Genomic DNA, 15,784 nt, shown 5'->3' on the forward strand with positions numbered 1-15,784 from the left:
ACCAGATGCTGTGGTGCTTATCGGAAAACTGTACAAAAATGATATATACTCACCTGATATGACAATGGATAAATTTTAAAATTCTCTTTGTTTATTGTAGAATGCTCATATTGAATGCAGTGGGAGTATCACAGACCTCAGAGAACTTTGTTCACAGAAATTAAGTGGGCTCTGCGACCTGGAATTTTTGTTTATAGGTACATTCATGCCTGGCACCTTCCATAGTGGATCTGTACTGTCTGGCGTTCCACAGTGGATCTGTAGTGTCCATTGTAAGTGATGACAACATGTTGGCTGTGTAGTGCATCAATTGAAGAATTTGGACAGACAGCAAAAATAAAGTAAAAAGTTTTATTTTCAACATTTTACATTGAGGAAAGTAAAAGTGGGACATAAATGTGGATTAAACTGGAAGTTGAGACAACACGTAAAACATAAAAATATCATAAAATAACTTTAAAATTCATGAAGTTTTGGAATAACTATTTAGGCTCCATGTACAAAATTAATTTTTTGGGAGGGTCTAGGGAGAGATATTGCAGCGGTAATTGTTTTAGACAAAGGTTAAAATTTCAGCTACACCTCATTCAACAAGACATGACACCTTGAACAGTAAGAACAGTGCAGTAATAGTTGTTTTGTGTCATATCACTGAGTGTGCTGATTGCCTCTATGAAAACTTCACCAGTGCACCTTGTGCAGAAGCAGACTGTTTGCATGTTTAAATAGCACATGTGGTTACCAGAAGTGACAAATAATTTCAAGGAACAATGAAATCAGATGTGAAGAACCATTTTCAGCAAGCGGTGGGTTTTTGGACCGGCTGTGTGCCCCAGTGCTTTGCTACCTCTTGAAATGGCCTGGAAGACGTGCACCCTTGGGGAGTGGCCCTGTGGACAACCCGGTTCCTTGCTGACTGAAGCATTGTGGGAGACTGAAATATCGAGCTCTCAAGTGGTGTGTTTGCTAATCACTGGTTGCTGTCGGAAAAAGGTCCCTGTACTCGAGTGATTTTCCCCCCTGCCAACCCCCCATTCTCTTTTGATGGAGAGTGAGAGCCTGTCGGTTTGAGTTGGTGGGCTTGGAGAAGCAACGTGGAAGATTGTCACGTCGGAACTGTGAGTTGCTGGTCTCTGTTCTTGCTATTGCAGGAGTGACCTCTTTCGCCCTCACTGGCGGGGGGTGGGGGCGAGGGAGAAGAAAGAGAGGAGGGAGGGAGACAGGGACAGCTTGTCTGAGATACCAAAGTGCTGGCTTATGGACTGCAGTTCTTGATGGACTCTGGATCAATGTCTCTTTGTGGGCTTTGCTGTTGCTTACATGGTGGGAGGATGGGGAGGGGAGGGAGGGTTGTTGCTTCAGTTGACACAAGTGTGGGGGGAAGGGGAGGGTGGACACCTGCTGCTTTTACGAAGGAGTGGGGGAAGCTTTGGGGCTGTGACGTTTTATCATTCATTTTATGAGGGTTCTTATTTCAGTGGATGTTTGTGAAGAGTAAGAATTTCAGGTTGTATACATTCTCTGATATTAAATTGAACCTTTGAAGCTTGGCCCTTATTATAACCACAAAATCCAAGCCAATTAAAATATTAAAACCCAATTTTAAAAAATCCTATAGGCTAGGGATTTGAACAGAATAAGATAGTCGAGTCCTTATGCCTTTTACCACTTTTATTTCACCATGAAGAAACATACATTCAACATTTATTACATTGCAGCAGAAAATCTGGTTTAAATTTTGTACCCTAGACTGAGCTGTGTGGTCTTCTGTAAATTATAAATGCTTTATGATTCGAAAGCTTTCAATGGAGTTTGCTATTACTTTCTGTTTAAGTTAAGGCTTTGCTCTGAATATGAAGTCTATGCAAAGTGTTTGTAAAGAATCAATGCCATCATAGTTAAAATGAGAGGTCACAGCTCATAAACAGAGAGAATCCTTCTAGAACAGACACATTCACTAGCATTAGACAACTGAGTAAATTGACTCAGCTTGAAAAGGAACACTGGTGTCTCTTCCAGGGGATGTTGGAAACTATGATCAGTGGAGATCTCCCTACTTGACCTTTTGATTCTAATGTAAAATATGCTTATCTAACAAAACCAAAATCAATCAAATATATATTTATATATATATATCTTTAAAAAAATCTGTTAGGTGACATCAAATGATGCTGACAAAGCACAATATGCAGCAAAACAATTTGTTCTAAACTGTTTAAGGTTCTTCATGTTTTCACAGGCATTACCATTGTATATCAAGATTTCCAGTTACAAGCTTCAAGTTGCTTAGTATGATAATAGATATGGGCTTACACTGTTATTGGCACATCTACTGTAAGGTATGACATAATCCCTTGATATAGTCAACAATGTTTCACCAGCTTTGGGGTGAAAGTTGCTTGTTTATTAATGATACCAGGTACAATTAAAATGAATTACTGCCACATTTATCTTATTACCTTGGTCAACTATATTTTTATTAAATTGTCAAAGGCAGGATCTCCTCTCTGTTTCTTTTAAAATATTCATGTCCCAATGTACTGTTTGCTGCTTCATCGTGCTGATAAAAGATAACTTAAGTGGTGTGAACGCCTTACTCTATGGGTATGAAAATGTGTTGTTTTTAATTTGTTTTGTGATAAAGATTTATTCTAGTCATGCAATATTCAACTGTCGCTTGGATAGGATGGAATGAAGATTTTTTTGGCAATGTTCTTATTTAGTGAGAGGGTCCTCATACAACGTGCTCCAGTACGCTTGATGTGAAAGGTCATTAGCGGATGGATTCGTGACAAATGAAGTCATGTGTATGACTCCATTAAGATTCCAAAATCATTCCTAATGATGGGTATGCATGACTTCCTTTTGTGAAGATGTGGTCACTCCTGAGAAAGGAAAATAAAACATTAATTAGTCAGTTTAATATTTCACCTTTCCAAACAATTATCAAAATATGAGCTTCGCAATATTTGTTTGAAATGTTTATAAATTACATCATTATTACAAGATAGATTACAAAAGGGACAGGTTACCAATATCCTTGCAGGAAGGTTTGCTAGAGCTTTTTGGGAGGGTTTAAGCTCATTTGGCTTAGGGATGGGAACCAGAGTGATGAGGTAGTTGGTTCACAAACAGAGGTAGTGTGTAGTGAGACCGCTAGTAAGGAGAGGCTGAGGATAGGGAAAAATTGCAGTCACCAGGATGTGTTGCAATGTAAAAAGGGGACAGAATTGAAAGGTGGACTGAAGGTGTTATATTTGGGTGCACACAGTACATGTATACAGAATAATGTAGATGAATTTGTAACACAGTTACAGATTGACATGTATGATGTTGAGGGCATCACTGAATCATGGCCGAAAGATTATAGCTGGGAGCTTGATGTCCAAGGACACATATTGTATCAAAAGGATAGGCAGGTAAGCAGAGAGGTTGGTGTGGTTCTGATGATTTAAAAAAAGGTGAAATCAAAACATTAGAAAGCAGTGACATTGGGCTCGAAGGTGTTGAATCATTGTGAGTAGAGCTAAGAAACTGCAAGAGTGAAAAATCCCTGAGGGGAGTTATAAACGGACCCCCAAACAGTAGTAAAGATGTTGTCTACAAATTACCATGGGAGATAGAAAATGCATATCAAAGGGAACTGTTACAATAGTCATGAGGGAATTTCAATATGCAAGGAGATTGGGAAAATCAGGTTGGCGCTGGATCCCGAGAGGGGGAATTTCTAGACTGCCTATGTGAGTGCTTTTTAGAGCAGCACATGGATGAGCTCACAAGGGGGATCAGGTGTTCTGGATTGGGTGTTGTGCAATAAACCGGAATTGTTAAGCGAGCTTAAGGTAAAGGAACCCTGAGGAAGTGATCATCATATGGTAGAACTCACCCGGCAGTCTGAAAAGGAGAAGCTAAAATCAGATGTATCAGTATTACTGCGGAGTCAAAGGAATTACAGAGGCATGAGAGAGGAGTTGGCTAAAATTGATTGGAAAAGAACACTGGCAGGGATGATGGCAGAGCATAAGGAGGTTGAGCCTAGGAGGATGATGGCACCTAGCAGTGACTTCTTTGCTTGCATCTTTGGAAACAGCTATTTCTATCTTTGATATCTCATTTTTTTTTCCCTTTGAAGGTTCTTTTGAAGACCCTGATCTGGGGTTACACGTTGACTTCGGTTCTTTTCAATATGCCAAGGATGTGGCCCAGTGCACCTTCAGGGTGCTGGATTTTCACGGCACTGGAGACGGGCTGATTCAAGGCCGCCTCCTGATGTGTTGTGGGAGATGAAAGATCGCAAGCTGCAAGCTGGCTGTGTGCCCGAGTTCTTTGGCACAGAGCTCGGAAAAACTGACACAACAGATTTTTAACACCATAAATTAGTGGGTTGCTTTGTTATGTCTCTCCTCTTGCTGTGAAACAAGGGCATCTCTTTTTCCCTTATTAGGGAGAGATAGAGCTGGTAGTATGTCGAATTACCTGGTGAATGAGTAGTCTTTGGAGTACTGCAAATCTGTGTCTTTATTAATGCTTTTCTGCACACTTGATTGCTCGCTGGGGTTGCAGATGCATTTTTGCTGGTGGGAGAAGGGGGATCATTGCTTTACTGCTGCTTATGCTTGGGAGGGGGGATTGGGGGGCTTTGGAGTTCTGACATTTAACCTGGGGTCCATGGATCCCTCAGTTAATGGTAGAGGTCCATGACATAAAGGAGGTCAGGAACTCCAGAATTAGATAAATATATAGGTGTTATATCCCATTAACAAAAAGTGTTAGTAAGCATTCCAAAGCACTTGCCTATGGGTTATAGAGTTAACACCTGCAAACTAAAATAAGAGCTAGGCAGAGAATGCTACAGTACTGCACAGCAGGCGGATGCTGTAGGCTCTTACCTGTGGTCAATCATCTCCGTCTTCCGGTGTGATCTCTGTCTCCTTGTGTACCACTACCTTTTTCACAGACATATCAGGGTGTTGCTCTTTGGCCTCTTTAATCGCCTGAGCCAGAGCCTAACCCAAAGAAAGCCCCCAAGGTGTAAGAACAGTAGGAGGGACATGCATGATCAGAAGCAGGACAGAGAATTATGACCTTTTTTTTCTCAATTACTTTGCCGATGGAAATAATTAAAAGAAAATCTACAGGAAGGAGCAGTACGTCATACATGAATGCACTTATTTTAAACTTGATTTAATCTTTCTTGAGGGTGTATATTTTGTTTCAGTTCAGTACTGATAAGGGCAGTGGACTATTTAACCATTTGGCTTCACCACCTTCAATGCCGAATATGGCTCACCAAGACAGTCTCGTGTTCTCTGTGGTAGAACTCTGTCCTGGAAGTAAAATTCATTCCGCAAAGATGGAGATGCCTTCATCCCCAATCCTCCAAACAACAGTCAAAAGACAGGAAGTGAATTATGGAAGTTCTTTCTTTACCCCATTCAATCTTTTCATCCACACACTCCCATTAAATGACTTACAGCTCCTTTAACTTAAAATGCATTTGACAAATTAAATATCAGAACATGCAGATTTTAAACTCCTTTTGGTTAACAGTTTCCAAACATGAAATTTGTTTTAAATATACAAGCTATTTTACATCAACGAATTTTCAATATGCCCACAGTGAACACACCTGATCGTGATCAATGTCAGCATCTCCTGTAATGACAATTCGCTTCTCAATGCGTGCTTCTGAAACTCCTCCTTTCACAATCTTTCAACAGAAAATTGAACACAGATAGTCACTTAAAGCTTACATAAACTCTCAATTACAATGGGTGACCAAGTATTCTAATAAGAAAGTAACAGCAAAAGAAATGGGAGCAGGAGCAGGCCTTCTGGCCTGTCAAGCCTACTCTGTCATTCAATAAGATCATGCCTGATCTGATCGTGAACTCACCTCTACCTACCTGCCTTTTCCCCATAACCTTTAATTCCCCTGCTATGCAAAAATCTATCCAACCTTGTCTTAAATATATTTACTGAGGTAGCCACCACTGCTTCTTTGGGCAGAGAATTCCACAGATTCACCACTCTCTTAGGAAAGCAGTTCCTCCTTATCTTCATCCTAAATCTACTCTCCTGAATCTTGAGGCTATGTCCCCTAGTTCTTGTCTCACTTAAGAGTGGAAAACCACTTTCCTGCTTCTATCTTATCTATCCCTTTCATAATTTTATACGTTTAATATCCCTCCCATGGCAGTAATATCCAGACAAACATAGGGCATTGCACGTAAGCTACAATGTTTTGTACAAACTCTATTGCTTTTTCAAAGCCAAAAGAATAAACAAATACCTTTCTTGTCACCTGCACCATTCTACTTTGCAAATATCTTTGTATCCGCTTGCTTCAGTTTTCCTGCCTCACAATAGATCAAGTCTTCCCATTTTGGATTTGTCTACTCAGCCAAAATATCCAATCTTATAACCAATTACAGCACAGAAACTGGCCATCTCGGCCCTTCTAGTCTGTGCCGAATGCTTACTCTCACGTAGTCCCACCCACCTGCACTCAGCCCATAACCTTCCATTCCTTTCCTGTCCATATACCTATCGAGTTTTTTTTTTAAATGACAATATCGAACCTGCCTCTACCACTTCTATTAGAAGCTCGTTCCACACAGCTACCGCACTCTGAGTAAAGAAGTTCCCCCTTGTGTTACCCCTAAACCTTTGCCCCTTAACTCTCAACTCATGTCCTCTTGTTTGAATCTCCCCTACTCTCAGTGGAAAAAGCCTATCCACATCAACTCTATCTCCCTCATAATTTTAAATACCTCCATCAAGTCCCACCTCAACCTTCTACACTCCAAAGAATAAAGACCTAAATTGTTCAACCTTTCCCTGTAACTTACATGCTGAAACCCAGGGGTAATATTCTAGTAAATCTCCTCCATATTGTCTCTATTTTGTTGACATCTTTCCTATAATTCGGTGACCAGAACTGTACACAATACTCCAAATTTGGCCTCACCAATGCCTTGTACAATTTTAACATTACATCCCAACTCCTGTACTCAATGCTCTGATTTATAAAGGCCAGCATACCAAAAGCTTTCTTCACCACCCTATTCACATGAGATTCCACCTTCAGGGAACTATGCACCATTATTCCTAGATCACTCTGTTCTACTGCATTCCTCAGTGCCCTACCATTTACCATGTAGGTCCTATTTTGATTATTCCTACCAAAATGTAGCACCTCACACTTATCAGCATTAAACGCCATCTGCCATCTTTCAGCCCACTCTTCTAACTGGCCTAAATCTCTCTGCAAGCTTTGAAAACCTATTTCATTATCCACAACGCCACCTACCTTAGTATCAGCTGCATACTTACTAATCCAATTTACCACCCCATCATCCAGATCATTAATGTATATGACAAACAATTTTGGACCCAGTACAGATCCCTGAGGCACACCACTAGTCACCAGCCTCCAACCTGACAAACAGTTATCCATCACTGCTCTCTGACATCTCCCATCCAGCCACTGTTGAATCTATTTTACTACTTCAATATTATTACCTAATGATTGAACCTTCCTAACTTACCTTCCGTGTGGAATCTTGTCAAAGGCCTTACTGAAGTCCATAGAGACAACATCCACTGCTTTACCCTCATCAACTTTCCTAGTAACCTCTTCAAAAAATTCAATAAGATTTGTCAAACATGACCTTCCATGCACAAATCCATGTTGACTGTTCCTATTCAGACCCTGTCTATCCAGATAATTATAAATACCATTTCTAAGAATATTTCTCATTAATTTACCCACCACTGACTTCAAACTTACAGGCCGATAATTGCTAGGTTTACTCTTAGAACCCTTTTTAAACAATGGAACCACATGAGCAATATGCCAATCCTCCGGCACCATCCCCGTTTCTAATGACATTTGAAATATTTCTGTCAGAGCCCCTGCTATTTCTACACTAACTTCCCTCAGGGTCCTAGGGAATATCCTGTCAGGACCCGAAGACTTATCCACTTTCATATTCTTTAAAAGCGCCAGTACTTCCTCTTCTTTAATCATCATAGTTTCCATAAATTCCCTACTTGTTTCCCTTACCTTACACAATTCAATATCCTTCTCCTTAGTGAATACTGAAGAAAAGAAATTGTTCAAAATCTCCCCCATCTCTTTTGGCTCCACACATTGCTGTCCACTCTGGTTCTCTAAGGGACCAATTTTATCCCTCACTATCTTTTTGCTATTAATATAACTGTAGAAACTCTTTGGATTTATTTTCACCTTACTTGCCAAAGCAACCTCACATCTTCTTTTAGCTTTTCTAATTTCTTTCTTAAGATTCTTTTTACATTATTTATTTTCCACGAGCACCTCATTTACTCAATGATGCCTATATTTATTGTAGATCTCTCTCTTTTTCTGAACCAAGTTTTCAATATCCCTTGAAAACTATGGCTCTCTCAAACTTTTAACCTTTCCTTTCAACCTAACAGGAACATAAAGATTCGGTACTCTCAAAATTTCACCTTTAAGTGACCTCCATTTCTCTATTACATCCTTCCCATGAAACAAATTGTCCCAATCCACTCCTTCTAAATCCTTTTGCATCTCCTCAAAGTTAGCCTTGCTCCAATCAAAAATCTCAACCTTGAGTCCAGACCTGTCCTTCTCCATAACTATATTGAAACTAATCTTCAAAAATCTTCACTTTTTCTTCATTTACTCTATGTTTTGATTCTTAGCAAATTTCACAGTCATTCTTAATATACTGCAGTTTGTATAAAATATAATGAAAGCCTGATATTCCTCAAAACAAAGCTTCAAGTTACATCATTATTGATATCCCAGCAAATGGAAACAAAATGGTTCTTCATATTTTTCCATCCAACTATCTTCTCTTCCTCAAGTATCCCTTATGGAACCTATCTCTACTAGCATGGACAGAAGATTGGCTGACTGGGAGAAGGCAAGGAGTGGGAATAAAGGGGCACTGTTATGGTTGGCTGCTGGTGACAGGCATTGTTCCACAGGGGTCAGTGTTGGGTCCTTTACTTTTTGCTTCATATGTTTATGATCCAGACGATGGAATTGATGGCTTTGTGGCCAGATTTGTGGATGATAGGTGGAGGGGCAAGTAACATTGATGAAGCAGGGATTCTTCAGAAAGACTAGGATAGAATAGGAGAATGGGTAAAGAAGTTAGATTGAATACAGTGTAGCGAAGTGTATGGACTTTGAAAGAAGAAATAAGGGATAGGCTATGTTTTCTAAACAGGAAGAGAATTCAGAATATGAGGATGCAAAGGGACTTGGGAAAGCTAGTGCAGGATTCCCTAAGGTGAATGTGCAGGTTGAGTTGGAAATGATGAATACAATGCTAGCATTTATTTCAAGGGAACAAGTACATAAAGGCAAGGATGTAATATTGAGACTTTATAAGGCATTGGTCAGACTGCATGTGGAGTATTGTTAGGAGTTTTTGGGCCCCATGTCTAAGAAAGGATTTGCTAGCATTGGGGAGGGTTCAGACGAATTTTACAAGAATGATCCTGGGAATGAAAGGGTTGATGTATATGGAGCATTTGATGGCTTTGGGCCTGTACTTGGGGGAGTTAAAAAACATGGGGGGAGGGTTTCAAAGACACCTAACGGATATTGAAAGGCCTAGATAGAGTGGATATGGAGAGGATATTTCCATTAGAGAGTGTGCTTAGGGCATAACCTCAGAATAGAAGGATCTCTCTTTAGAACAGAGATGAGGAGGGATTTCTTTAGCCAGAGAGTAATGGCTCTGTAGAATTCATTGCCACAGACTGCTATGGAGGCCATCATTGAGTATATTTAAAGCAGAGGTTGATAGGTTCTTGATTAATAAGGGCATCAAAAGTTATGGGGAGAAAGCAGGAGAATGGGATTGAGAGCTAAAGAATTCAGCCATGGCAGAGTAGGCTTAATTCAATTCATTTTATTTTCCATAAGGAACTTTGTTTGTGCAGTGGTAGGAAAACATCACAGAACTTAAGATACACAACACCACACTACATATAGTTAAACACAATATAAAGTACTCATAATAAATGAAGCAAATTGTCTAATTCTGTTGCCATGACTTATGGTCTTATATTTAAAAATGTAATATGTCCCCTTTATTGGTACTTTTTTTAAAAAATCTAAACTATCAAGGACAACTTTTTCCAATTCATGATTGGAGACATTGGTTACCTTAGCAGTGACATTTCCTGTCAGTAATAATTAAATATCGACAGTTTGGTATATCTTTTTGGATTAGATTTTAAAGCATTCAACTGCAGCCTCATGCCAGGCTGCTGATGCTTCTGCCCATTTCCCAGTGCACACCCAGTCCTTCATGCTGCTCCACTATTAAATATTTACACGATTAATCTGCCAGAGACACGGATTCCTCATCTATACCAGTTCCCCAGAGCCCTGTCTTCCCCAAACACTCAAAAAATCTCTCTCTAAATACCTCTGGAGTCGATAAATTTAGGAGATTCATTGCCACCTGCAAGAAATGTCTAAGCATCTCAGTTTAAAAAAAAGTTAAAAGTTTAAAATTTTTCAACTTGTGAACTACCCCTGCATATCTGAGTATTTTCAGCTCATTAGGGAAATAGTAATGCAGCCTATTCATATGAACCAAGGATTGCCTTTTGCCCTGTTGACTAGCACATTCTGCTAATTGCTTAGTTAGATTAGTGGACTTTGTTCAGTAGGAGGTGATTGGAACATTATTACGGCAAAGCATAATGAATGTGTGCAAGCTCATAGATAACCTGCAGGTTGTGCAGTTTTCAGCACTTCATTTCTAAGCAAGTTAGAAATGAAAAAAAAAAGGCATGAAAAATGTTATCAGAATGAAATGTTTGCAATAATAATAAACAACTTTCAAAGTCAGGGCTTTCACAGTTCACTGATTTTCCAGAGGTGCCAAAATTATGAATGATCTTTGCCACTGGCTGGTGGTTACACAACTGTAAGATCATCTCAAAATAAGAGAACGTTAAAAATATTTATTTAAATCTGTTAACTCCAGGTTTCAAACAGCTGTAGAAATAGATTCCACAAGTTGTTTGAAAAGAGAACTAGATTGCTTCTTGATTAAAAAAACAACACTAAAGCAAATGGAGACTAGCTGGAACGGTGTAATTAGTTTCAAATGGAGAAAGATATTGATACTTCTAATTATAGATCTGATGAGGACTGATGAACTTAATGGAAACCTGAAAATTCTATAAAATATGACCCATTGGCAGATATGAGTTCAGTGGGGCAGGAACAAGCTGAAACAATGGGTCTACCTGGACAAGCGGGTTTGTGGATCTTGGGTAGGAAGTAGAAACAGGAGGTGTGGGGTGCAGGGACTATGAGATTGGTGGTGATGATGGGAGATCCTCAGAGTAAACAAGGTTGGTGATGGTGTGGCAAATGATAGCCTGGTGTTCCTCAGTGGGGCCCTGTTTGAGAGGTAAGTAAGAGTAGGTGTCTGAGAGTTGGCGCTGGGGCTCAGCACACCAGATTACTGCAGCACCTCTGTTATCTGTGGGTTTGATGGTGAGGTTAGGATTGGTGCAGAGGGAATGGAGAGCCAAGTGTTCGGAAGGAGTGAGGTTGGAACAGGAGAGAGGACTGTTGAAGTACAAAATTGTAATTTAGGAGAGAGTAGGTCACCTTAAAGACTTAAGTAGTAATCTATCTGTGGGTCACTTTCATTTATTATGGGATAATTTTATTTCTGAGATTAAGTGGCAAAAGAGATAGAGTGGCAAATATGATGTATGGTGAGCCTGAGGCATTGAGACATACAATTGTACAAGTCACTGGTGATACCACACACGTCACAGTTGTGCATAGTACTGGTTGCCATATCCAAGAAGAATGCGATCAAGCTTGAAAGAGTCACAGGAATGTTGCCTGGACTGGAAGGCTTGAGTTATAAGGAATAATTGAATTGTCTGGGACACACTTCCAGCAGTGAAAGAGGCGGAGGGATGACATTATAGAAATAAATACAATTATGATGGGCATAGGTAGAATAGATGGTCACGGTGTTTATCCCTGGCTAGGAAAATCTAAAACTAGAGGGTATAGATTTAAGAAGGAAAGTTAAGGGGCAAGATTTTCCACATAGAAGGTGATGAGTATTTGGACTGAGCTGCCAGAAGAGGTGCACAACATTTAGACAGTTACATAGAAAGGAAAGGTTTAGAGGGATGTAGACCAAACCCAAGCAAATAGGATGAGCATAGATAGGGACCTTATTCTGCACTGTATTACCCTATGAAAGTATACACCTTGAGCTTTAAATTCCTTTCGGAGTTCAACCATATGTGAAATTGTTATCTATAAAATTGTCCTATAAATGTGTAATTTTTATTTTGCTGAACTCCCAAAGGAATTGAAAGTGCAATCAATATACCTTCTGGGAGCAACAAATAACTGAAACCTCCATGATCTGCTCACCTACTGAAGGCACCTCACCTCAAACTATTGTAATACTACCTCGATCAGTGCTGCGAGGCATGCACTGAATGACAAAAAAAAAATTCTGCTTCCTCCAATTGCAGTTTCTTGGCACTCTGGTGCTATTTGCTAGAACCCTAAGCTGCAGAGTTCCTTTCCTAGTAAGGGGTGAATGTCCAAAGCACATTGGATATCCTAACGATGATCCATGGAGTGTATATGTTGGTGATGGGGGCTCTCTACAGTCTGCCTCAGGATCTAATTGATGAGAGCAACTAAAATTTTTAGTTCCTTGATGAGTGATTCACAGATACACCAACATTCTTTTTCATTGTACTTAAAAGTTTAACTTTCCAAATCACAGAGTAGATCTGTAGGGAGCAGCCTACTACCCTCTGTGGACTCTTTCTATACTTCCCTTTTCCTTAGTAAAGCAGTCAGTATAATCAAAGGCCTCACCCACCCCAGACATTCTCTTCTCCCCTTTCCTATTGGGCAGAAGGTACAAAAGGTACAAATGCCAGACAGTTTCTATCCCATTGTTATCAGGCTTTTCAGAGGACCTCCTGTATAATAAAGTGGAGTCTTGACCTCACAGTCTACTGCATTACAATCTTGCCCTTTATCGTTTACCTGCACTGCACTCTCTCTGTAGCTTTTTCACTTATTTGCATTAATATTGTTTTGCCTTGTTCTACCGCAAAACACTGTGGAATGATTTGATCTGCGTGAACAGTATGCACGACAAGCTTTTCACTGTATCTTGGTACATCTGACAGTAGTGAACCATTATTCTATTGTGAAAAATAAGACAGAAGTTTCATAAATGAAACTCAAGCTCTTGGCAAATCAAAGAGAAATCAAAGTATGGCCCATTAAAGTTAAACAGTCTATCTATAGGATTTATTTTGTCTCCAAGCAGCAAGTTTAAAATCTTTCCCAACTGTCTGTTTCACACCCATAGTGAAATTTACCTTGGTGATATGTGTAGTGGTTGTGGTACTCGAAGTTTCTGAGGTGATCGTCTGAGCACTCATTAGAACTCCTGGGTCACCGTCAACATCTGAGTCCAACTAACAAAAAGAAAGTAAATAAACTCTGACTTTCTGTTGAACTTCACCAGTATTACAACTAATAGCAGTTGAGGCATGCAAAGTGTTTTTTCCCCTCTTCTCAGGATCTCTCGCATAACAACATCTGTAAGTATTTAGTTATTAATACAAATAGAGCGAGCTTGTTCAAACGAATTGTTTAAGAGAAACATCTGCCTCATTACAATTTAGATGACAACCTGGTGGTTAAGTTAACAAACAAAAATTCTCTTTTAACTAAACTTTGTGATTAGCTAAAAAGGCTTCAGTAATCTATATTTCCATACTGGAATCTGTCCCTTTAACATTATTTGGAGTGTCAATGGTTATGTTTTTCCAAAGTCAACACGTGATTATCAATAACACAAAAGATTCTGCAATTGCTGGAAATCCAAAGCAACACAAAATGCTGGAGGAACTCAACAGGTTAGGCTGCACCTATGAAAATGAACATTTCTTCATTTCCATTCAAAACATTAACTGTTTGGTCATTTCCATGGACGTTGCCTGATCTGCTGAGGTCCTCCAGCATTTTGTATGAGGTGTTTATTAATGCTAGCCCTCTAGCTTGCAAGTATGCAAGGTAGGTGGCACAGTAGTATGGTGGTTAGCACAACACTTTACAGGTCCAGTGACCAAGGTTCAATTCCCACCGCTGTCTGTAAAGAGCTTGTACGTTCTCCTGATGACTCTGTGGGTTTCTGCCAGATGTTCTGGTTTCCTCCCACAGTCCAAACACCTGCTGGTTGGTAGGTTAAATGATCACTGTATGTTGTCCCGTGATCAGGTCCCTTAGGCTAGGGTTAAATTGGGGGATGCTGGGTGGAGCGGCTCGAAGGGCCACAGGGTGCCTAGTCTGTGCTGTAATAAAAATAAAGCACATTCAGCCATTTACACTCAGTATCAAAATCTATTAGTTTGTTTTGCACTATTATGGGGAATGTTCATGTGCTTTGCTGCTTTCTTTCAGTAGTTCTGTGGTGCTGATCATGCATTGATCTACATTTGTTGCCATAGATACATGTCTCTTGCAGTGAATGGCTGCAACCTACATACTAGTTATCACCTTTACACCTCACACCTCTAATCAAATCCTCTAACTACAAACAGCCTTCTGGTCACTAAATCCCAGTCAGGATATTTCTTGGATCCACACAGCTTCAGTACATTTCATTTATATATTTCTAATCTCTCGTGTGCTCTAGGCTATGCAGGTTCTGAAGATGATGTATTCATTATTACTAAAACTTCTTCCAACTCAGTTATCTGTTTTCAAATTTGATCTGCGTAAGCAGTGAGTGGATAAAACAGAAATAAAGGCAGTTGCACAGACAAACTTTTTAACACTATGGACAACATTATTGATTATTGTTTGTAAAATTAATGATGAACTGCACAGAAAATTGCTCATCAAATCTGTTACCTTTGCTGATTCATAGATGATAGTTTTAGTCTCAGTGTGAACCACTGGTACATCCTTGGTGCAAATTTCTTTCCCATCCTCTTTAGTTAAGCTTTCAAAGCTGACAGTTTCTGTCTTAATAACAGGTGGCTACATTCAAAAGGACAGAAGTTGTGAGAAAACAGATATGACAATTTTCATTCTTACCATTAGCAAAACAGTGCCCGTACATTACTATGCATGCCACATCAGTATTGAGATTATTGCACATGGTGATGTTTTGGGCTAAGGCCCTTCATCAGTCTGTTCATCCATAGATTTGCCTGAGTTCCACCAGCATTTTGCATATGAGAGTGTTCCTTCCTCTTTGGGCGAATGACTCTCATATAGATGATATTTAAACCTGACAAATTACATTTCCCAATATTCCAGCGTATATTTTCCAATTAATGTTAGGAGTTGATGTCAATAAGTACAAGAACCCCAGAAAGTTAGCATAGAACTTGTATAAAGACAATTTAAAAAGTAATTTAATCATATCTTGTCATGTCCAACTGTTTATGATTAGGAATTAAGGAAATCATTTCACTTACAGATAGCTATAAGCATATAATTTAAGTTTCAATATTATTCTATGGCCTTGTACCTATGAAGTAACCTTGAATGGGACCAAACATACAAGTTGTCACCTTGCTATTTCACACAGTGACCAGCTGGGGGCAGTCTCTCACAAGATTCCAACAATAAGTTTAAATTCCTAACTGTGGGAGGTTCTGTGGATGCTGGAAATCTTGAGCACAAAATACTGCAAAAACTCTGCAAGTCAGGCTGCATCTACGG

The 15,784-nt window shown here is 39.5% G+C and overlaps 1 protein-coding gene across 9 annotated transcripts in view; it reads right to left on the bottom strand.

The window, feature by feature from the left end:
• Nucleotides 1-337: 337 nt before the first annotated feature.
• The window catches only part of epb41l3a (erythrocyte membrane protein band 4.1-like 3a), a 311,655-nt gene continuing 296,208 nt past the window's right edge, over nucleotides 338-15,784 (bottom strand). For 8 of the 9 annotated variants that reach the window (XM_059983624.1, XM_059983609.1, XM_059983617.1 and 5 more), the window contains 5 exons: nucleotides 14,966-15,094; nucleotides 13,426-13,524; nucleotides 5,630-5,710; nucleotides 4,890-5,006; nucleotides 338-2,885 (listed from right to left, as the gene is read on the bottom strand). In XM_059983624.1, coding sequence (XP_059839607.1) covers nucleotides 4,896-5,006; nucleotides 5,630-5,710; nucleotides 13,426-13,524; nucleotides 14,966-15,094 — 420 coding nt within the window. In that variant the 3' untranslated portion in view covers nucleotides 338-2,885; nucleotides 4,890-4,895. The remainder of the gene's footprint in view (nucleotides 2,886-4,889; nucleotides 5,007-5,629; nucleotides 5,711-13,425; nucleotides 13,525-14,965; nucleotides 15,095-15,784) is intronic. The other variant, XM_059983642.1, reaches the window with a different exon arrangement.

Source organism: Hypanus sabinus, chromosome 1 (assembly GCF_030144855.1).
Source record: "Hypanus sabinus isolate sHypSab1 chromosome 1, sHypSab1.hap1, whole genome shotgun sequence".
In the NCBI taxonomy this organism is placed as follows: domain Eukaryota; kingdom Metazoa; phylum Chordata; class Chondrichthyes; order Myliobatiformes; family Dasyatidae; genus Hypanus; species Hypanus sabinus.